This window comes from Dermacentor albipictus, chromosome 8 (assembly GCF_038994185.2).
Source record: "Dermacentor albipictus isolate Rhodes 1998 colony chromosome 8, USDA_Dalb.pri_finalv2, whole genome shotgun sequence".
Classification (NCBI taxonomy): Eukaryota; Metazoa; Arthropoda; class Arachnida; order Ixodida; family Ixodidae; genus Dermacentor; species Dermacentor albipictus.
Genome location: NC_091828.1, coordinates 122,719,142 through 122,727,478, shown reverse-complemented (window position 1 = coordinate 122,727,478; position 8,337 = coordinate 122,719,142). Strand labels below are relative to the sequence as shown.

The 8,337-nt window shown below is 47.5% G+C and overlaps 1 protein-coding gene across 1 annotated transcript in view; it reads right to left on the bottom strand.

Moving 5' to 3' along the window:
* Positions 1-2,030: 2,030 nt before the first annotated feature.
* The window catches only part of LOC135913011 (beta-scruin-like), a 36,000-nt gene continuing 29,693 nt past the window's right edge, over positions 2,031-8,337 (bottom strand). Inside the window, exons 14-16 of the mRNA XM_065445642.2 lie at positions 6,737-6,934; positions 4,077-4,291; positions 2,031-2,617 (exon numbers count right to left, since the gene is read on the bottom strand). Coding sequence (XP_065301714.1) covers positions 2,403-2,617; positions 4,077-4,291; positions 6,737-6,934 — 628 coding nt within the window. The 3' untranslated portion in view covers positions 2,031-2,402. The remainder of the gene's footprint in view (positions 2,618-4,076; positions 4,292-6,736; positions 6,935-8,337) is intronic.

The window sequence follows — 8,337 nt, the reverse complement described above, 5'->3', positions numbered from 1 at the left end:
CCTTAATGTTACTGAATTTGGACAAGAAATGAGGTAATATCAGCCTGTCACCATGACGTCGGCCTTGGCTGTTCATTCTTCGGTATGTTAGTTGACCACGAGCGATTTCTTTTATTTTTTATTTCGATTTGTGGAATTCTAATTTCTTTCTCTTTTATTTCGATTTGTTCGCCCCTTAGCGTTATATATAGCATTTGCTGCAACACTGTTGTTACCTAATATGCCTGTGTCCGTTTCGTTCTGCTTGTGCCCGTGTTCACACGCCTCCTGTTCAACACCAAGAACCCTGGCCAGCCTGTTCAAGTTCCGTTACATGTGGCGTGTTAAAGTTAATACAAAAAGGAACCCCTTTATTTTTCGTGGTCAAGAGGGAGTCCAGTGTATATTTTCGAATTTGCCAGAATTCTACCGCACATTTCTGGCACGTAAAATGGCGAAACTGAGAAATCAGATATCTTACTTTGATACACCATTGGACATTGCCGCGACATCGTGACACAGCAAAATTCGCAGACGTCGTGTAGGTATAAGTTTCTTGTGACGATCAAGGAGCGCTTCGGAGGTTTCTTCGGATTGGGTTCGCCGTATGTCGACCACGGTGATCTCAGGAATGGAACGAACCAGTATATAATGACGTAATGACTCATCCAACTAATTAGGTGCTATAATGCAAAGCTACTCCAAACTTTTTCTATTGCATTTATGCAGTCAGCCCTCCACGCTGTGATGTGATAACTTTATTTGGAATCCGGCGATTGGGAGGCCCGGGCCTGGGGCCGCCTAGATGGCCACTGGGAGCTGCTGCTCCCGTGCGGCTTCCTTGGCTCGCTGGACGGCCCAAAGTTGGTCTTGGAGTTCTGAGCTGAGCAGCACGGCCGACCACCGCGCCCGTAGATTGTCTGGGGAGGCTGCCATTTTATTTTGGTATATTTCACATCCCCACAACATGTGTTGAAGGGTGGCTCTAACAGACTTGCATAGCTTGCACATATCGCTCTCGTATATATCGGGGTAGAAAGTTTTTAGCTGCACGGGACTCGTATAACGCTCGGTCAAACATTTTTCGGGCCACACCCACTTTGCCTGTCTGTCACGCGACATCACGATAACCGCAATAACTGCCCACCTGATATGACGTGTTCGCACTGATTATGCATAATTAGACAGAACAAACAAAAAATGATTTCCGATTCTACGCCTTTTTCGCAATGAGCCCGCCGCTATTGGTTAAAATTTTTTTCGGGCTGCGCCTACTTCGCCTATCTGCCACGCGACGTCACAACTCTCGAAAACTCGCACGTCAAAGTAACGTCTATGCATTAGAGATGCTCTATTATTTCAAACAAAACTTTTTTTTTTGGAATATGCAGAGACTGCACCATTCGTAAACGAATAGAAGATGACTGGCCGTCGATCGCTTTGGCACTGGCTACTCGGAGGTGCCGAGGCGAATGACTTCTTTGCGTTTTATAAAGATATTGTGTAGTCGTGCAACATTGTTGAGCACTTCTGGCCGCAGGTACGACATAGCTCTGCCAACTCATATTCGCTGGCGATCTGTTTTAGTGAAATTTTAAAGCCTCTCGTTGTATGCCGCCGTGATTTTCGACCAGCCTTCGCAAGGTAAGCAAGGGGAAGCGAGCCGATCGCAGATGCCGGCACCACCCTCCTCATCTGATTCTCACTACACAAACGCGGCCCCACGAAACCGTCTCTAGTTCTGCCTGCTCCTCGCTTGTTGTCAACCAATTGACAAGAAAAAACCAGTCATGGTAGGCAGTACCTTTGCTTTCAAAGCAAACAACAATAACCTCCCATATAAACGAGGAGAGCGTGGGATTGGGCTGTCCAAACCTCGCCGCGGGTCGCCGCCCGATGCTTGCATCGGTGTTTACGTAAATTTAGCGAGAGGAGATTGAAAAAAAAAATAATGGAACAGCGTTACGTAAATGACCATGAATCTGTAAATGGCACGAAGGAACTTCTGAGATGATTACGCTCTTTCTTCCGTGCTGAATGACACCACTCCGTCAGAAATGGAACAATTTATTACGTACCAATATAACAACATTCACAGACATAGTTTCCGACGATCCGAGGGCCGGTTAAAGAGATATGGAGCGTCGGTTGCTTTCCGTACAGGCAACGCACATGCCTGTGGGCATGTAAATTACGTTCACGCATTTGTACCTAAAATATATATAAAAAGCAAGAAATTCGTATTATATTTGCTTGCATTCGCACCGTTAACCATTGCACCACGACTGTGAACGCATATCGCGGCGCAGTGAAATTTGCCAAGAGGAGTGGTCTCGAGAACCCGTCAACCCGTTTTGATGATGTGGAATGGTGATGCAACGGGGCTAGTGCTTCGAGGCCGGAACTCGGAAAGAGCGGCGCCATTATTCAGCCAGCGTGTCCGTGATCATGCACGTCAGGGACTGGCTCCGGAAAGTGGGCGTTGCCGGAGGTACGCACACGGCCGAAATTCCGGTCATGGCTTCCGGGTACTCGGCGGGAAACTTGTAGCTGTCCTCCAGCTGCAGGTACACTTCCGGTCGCTTGATGGGCCCGTTGAGCACGCTGCTCGTGCCCCCGATGACGTAGATGTTGGTGTCTGCGAGCCAATCAGAAAAAAAAGCACCGCAATATTAGTTTCACTGTGGCCTTCGCGCATGCATATTAGTGTGCCAGAGAGCCGATCAGTTGTATTGAGCATCAAAATTGTGTGTACTAGGCTAGTACAAAGCTGCAAAAGTTGGTGTAGGCTTAGTTTAGGAGAAGCAGGCAGATAATGAAGATAAATAAAAATATATAAATGATGGGCTTTTACGTGCCAAAACAACTTTCTGCTTATGAGGCACGCTGTAGGGGAGGACTCCGGAAATTTCGACAACTTGGGGTTCTTTAACGTGCACCTAAACCTAAGTACACGGGTGCTTTCGCATTTCGGCCCCATCGAAATGCGGCCGGCGTGGCCAGGATTCCATGCCGCGACCTCGTGCTCAGCAGTCCAACGCCATAGCCACTGAGCAACCACGGCGGGTTACAATGGGAACAGAAAACAGTACAATTTCATGGACCTTCATGCATAAATATCAGTCAGCCAGTCAGATACAATGGTCAATGAAAGGAATGTTTCAAGTGACTACAAAGCTGGACTAGTTTGTGCAGGCTTACACTAGGAGAAGCAGACAGACGAGAATACAAGACGATAAAATTTCACAGTTGCCTTCATGCATATACATAGTCTCCTGGTCAGGGGATCAGATGTAACCGTCAATAAAAGGAGTGTTTTAAGCGAACAGAAGGCTTCAAAAGTGGGTGCAGGCTTACGTTAGGAGCAACAGGCCAACGCAATATAAACGTGTAATAATTACCGTTCTTCACAATGACCACATGCTTAAATTTATGTGCATGTGCACATCAAAATTAAACCCCGTAATCCTCCACTACAGATTCACCCACTTACTTGCCAACTCATGCATCAGTCCATCAGCCAGTTAGTTGCACACACACCAATGCTCAATGAGTAAGCGAGTGAATCAATCGTCCACTGAATCAATTTATCAGTAAACAATCTAAGTCATTCACTCAACCACTCGGTGAATGAACGAGTCAATCAGTCAGCCAGCCAATGATCCACTGCCGATCATGTATTAATCGCTCAATCAATGAATCAACAATCGCACAACTAATGAATGAATGAATGAATGAATGAATGAATGAATGAATGAATGAATGAATGAATGAATGAATGTACTAATCAGTCTGCCGATCGATAACTCAATCAATCTACAATAAACTCACTCATCCACAAAACAAAACTACGAGTTAACTTAACCGGCTAACAAATAATTTAATCAGCAACCGCCAACTAACGCCCTCAAGTGAATCAGTCGACCCGTAGCAGTCAACCGATCGATCATCTAACGAATCAACTCACTTCCTCACTGAGTACTATCTAGCAGCCAGTCGATCGATCGTCCAACGAGTCAACCCACTCCCTCCGCGAGTATAAATGCGTTTAGTCGCTCGCTCCACTCGACCGTGCAGTCAAAAAAGTCCCGCCTCACCGGCCACGGCGACAGCGGCCGCGTGCCTCGAGTGCACCGTGCAGCCCACGTGCGCCCAGCCGCTCGGCTCGAGCACGTCCACGTCGCGCAGGCTGACCAGCGACAGCCCGGGCTCCGAGTTGTCGTAGCAGCCGCCCACCAGCCACAGCTTGTCGCCCAGCGAGGCCGCGGCGGGGAACGCGCGGGGCTTGGGCAGCGAGTGGCCCTCGGACCACCTGCGAGGGGGGTGGAAAGGGTTTAACCCACCGCCGATCGATCGATCGATCGATCAATCAATCAATCAATCAATCAATCAATCAATCAATCAATCAATCAATCAATCAATCAATCAATCAATCAATCAATCAATCAATCAATCAATCAACTTTATTTCCATTGGAATAGGAGGAGTACGGGACTAAAAGCTTGAGCAGCTTGACGAGTTCCCGACCCCTTTACAGTTGGCATGATGATGAATGTGGTGTTTTGTGACGCAAGGGCCGAGTATGACCAAAGAGCGCCAGGCCAGCGGTAACGAGTTCGAAGTGAAGCGTTAAATTACGAGCAGTGGATGTGACGGGGCTGTATAAAGGGGCCTAAAAGACGGTCGCTGTAAGGTGCGCAAGAGCTACACGTAATAAAACTGTGACAATGACTATGAAGCGTGTCAAGGACGCGAAAGATACATTGTTAAAGAATTACAATGTCCTAAAATTGGTCACAGGCTAAAAATTCCAAAAATCACTACTGCCGTAACAGAGCCCTTGAGGCAGAAGGACCTGAAGGCGCGGGCTATACACGGACTACTCGTCGTTGCTCCCATAGTTTGGCGTAAGTGGATATTCACCAGTGTATATATATTTGCCGGCTATTTGACAAGAGGTATTAGAGCTGGGCAGATCGTTGTAATGTGTAGGGTCGACAACCGGTGGACCATCAGAGTTACGGAGTGTGGTGCCAACGGAAGGGAACCGCGCATTCGAGGGCGCCAGAAGATTAGCTGGGGTGAAGGAATTGATAAATTTGCAGGAGCAAGTTGGAGTCAGCCAGTGCAATACGGGGGTTATTGGAGATCGCTCGGAGAGGCATTCTTCCTGGCGGTCAAAATAAAGATAGGCTGATCACGATAATGACGATGACCAGAAGCAGCGCTAAAGGTTTGCAGGCTATGTACTCACTCGCCATGATGTGCTCACACTCGTCGGCCCTTCACGGTCTTAACTAGCGCCCGCTTGTACTCCCCAACGGTCACTCGCGTTTATAGTTGCCTCCATTCACACGTACTACCTCACCCACTCACGCTCGTATTCGCGTCAGCTCTTTCTCTCTCATCCGCGATCGCTCATCGGTATACCTACGTCCACTCACATTTGCCGATGGTCATTCCCGTTCTTACGCACGTCCACTGCACCCTCCACCGATCGCTAACGCTCTATCTTACACCTGTGAAATTCAGTCTTTATTTTTTATTCAAGAATTACCCCGCATTGCCCGAATGCGTTATAGCACGGGGGTTACAGGAGGGGAAAAACAAGATTCACTCGTACGGCACACTTGCTCTTCACACAGCTGATTCCACTGCACAATAGTTTTGAATGAAAAGGAATTTGCAAACAAGTTCGTCCTGGCATGGTATACTGGCAGGTTTTGAGATAATGATCATTACGCCTAGAAACATAATGCGGCTGTTTAAAATATCTTTCACTGCTAATTTCAGTGTTATTGTTAAATGTGAGAAATAGAAAAAAAAGTATCAACTTTTTCCGCCGAGTGGAAAGCAATGCCCAATTGAATTCGTATTTCTTTCAGTACAACTTTCTCTCCGTCGATACCGCCCCAGGACGAACCTAGCAGCTCGTTTTTGTACTTTTTCTAGTTTATCAATGGTGTTCTTTCTTTTTTTTTGCGCGGGGTCCTAGACAGCACAGCCGTATTCTAAAATCGGTCCCACACATGTTAGGTAAGCAGTTTTCTTTAGGTTTGGCTGTGAATATGTCGAATTCCTCTGAATAAAGTTCAGTGCCCTTCCAGCTTTTACAATGACGTCATCCACATGAGGAGTTCAATGTCATTCAATGTACTCCTGGGTGAATGTGCCCGCTTATGACTGCGGCTGAGCAAATGTGGTGTTTAGAAGCAGAGCACCAAGTCTTGGGCTCGATATTGGGACCTGCGGTGGCTACATTCCTCAAGGGGCTAAGTGTCAAAGTTCGCGGGTTCTCGGATTTCGGGCATTCGTTGACGCGTACAGGCGAAACCGTTTCGAAGTGGTGGCTGCTGTTAGTATTCTCATTCCAGATTTCTGAAAGTTATGAGAAATGACTATGTCTCGCACAGACTCAAGACCCTTTCTCTCTTGTATGCCATATCTACGGCATATTGCGTTCTACAGCGCAGCATGACGATGATTCATATGGGTACCATGTAGCCGTGGTTTCACGGCTCTGTGAAGATGTCGTTACTGCATGCAATTGAACAGGAGAAAGCAGGTTCTATTTCTGCGAATGTGCCGAACAAATTGCAACGTAAGAACAAACGTTCGCGTGAAGAGCTTTCTCTGAACGTTAAAACAAACAACTACGCGGTTGAGAATCACTACGACGATTTCCGCCAGCTACGGCGTCTCTGATTCAGCTCGGGGACGTAAAAGTACCACGAGTCGTCAGCCGCTGCCGACTCACGCGTGCGTCTTCGGGTCGTAAATGTCGACCCTGTCCACGGCGCGGTACAGATCGTCCGACTCCGGCACCATGCCGCCGACCACGTAGATGACGTCACCGACCGTGGCGCACCCAACGGCCATGCGGGGCACGTCGAGGGGCGTGCCCTCTCGCCACGTGTCCGACGCCGGGTCATACTCCTCGGTCGATGCCACGGCCCTGCGTGGCAAGCAAGAACGCGCAGAGCGCACGGAAAAACAAGATGGTCATGAAAAAAAAAAAGAAAAACCCTAACAGCAGGACACGTTCACAGTCGCCACTAAGCCCTCTATGCTACTATGCTACTACTATGCTACTCAAGTCACTTTCAACTCATGGTTTTTTTTTTGTGTGTGTGTGTCTGGGTTTTCTCCTTTCTCTTTTTTTTGTCTTTTGTGTTACTCGCGCGCTGACCGCTTGACCGGCCGTTTTAATGCCTCAAAAACATGCCGACAACGACTCCCCCTAAATACCTCCTAACCTTTCGCATCCCCAACACGCTCCCAAGCTCCCGTATTTCTTAAAGATTTCACTTTTCTTTTTCTTTTTCTTTCACTCCCCCCTTTTTTGTCTGTCTTGGTGCCGCCCTGGCTTTCCCCGCCCCCCCCCCCTTTTTTTTCTTTTTTTTCTTATTTTTCTGCTTTTATTTCTTTTCTTTTCTCCCCGCGTGCCCACTCTCACGCTCTTGTGCCCTCGTCTTGAAAATGAAGCTCACAGACGTCGGATGACAGCGCTTGTTTCTTCTTGTAATCTCTCTCTTTAAAACCAGCCGCCAGCGACAACACCCGCACGTGACGTCACTGCACTAACCCTTTAAAACTAACACGCCGAGGATGACGAGGCCGCCTTTGACGAAGATAGGTCCTCCTATCGAAACGTTGGCCAGCCTGTCTGAGGCACTTCATCCCTGTTTACAAACTTTATACCACAGTAAGCCCTCTATAGACACTTGAACTGCGTAACTGCGGTGAATACACGAAAAGCAACTCTCCCAGATGCGTCCAAAGTACATGCGCAGGCCTTTGCATTTGATCGGCGTATCGGTAGAAATAAGAGATGTTTGTAGACTTCGCGGAGAAAGTCAGAGAAGAGAGAAAGAATAAAAGTATTGTTTCGTTTTTTTCATCCCCAGCTAGTGCCCTGTAGCTGGAAAATCTCTACTTATCTAATATATATATCCGTCTGTCTATCTGCTTGTCTATCCAGTTGCGAAGAGGCAAGAGGAGGCTGTACCATTCACGGAGAAATTAAAAAAAAAGTTTTGCTTTGTTTTCGTTCATCGCAAAGTGTCACACTGCAGCTTGGAAATATGGTCACGTTGCAATATGGCAAAAACTATTAACTTTAAAGGAAGCGCAGAGTTTCAGTCCGGCATCTTCGCTGATGGTGCGTCGTCGCCGACACTCAGTTCACTGCGACGTCCTGACCTTCCGCAGAAGCGCCAAAACAACAGAACGGCTGGCTCTTATGCACGTGGCAATATCTCATATGCAACCTAATCTGTCTGCTTGTGCATGCCACATATAAAAGCGTGTCTGCAATAGCCGTAAAAATCTACGAATGCGTGCTCGTGTTTTAAGCAA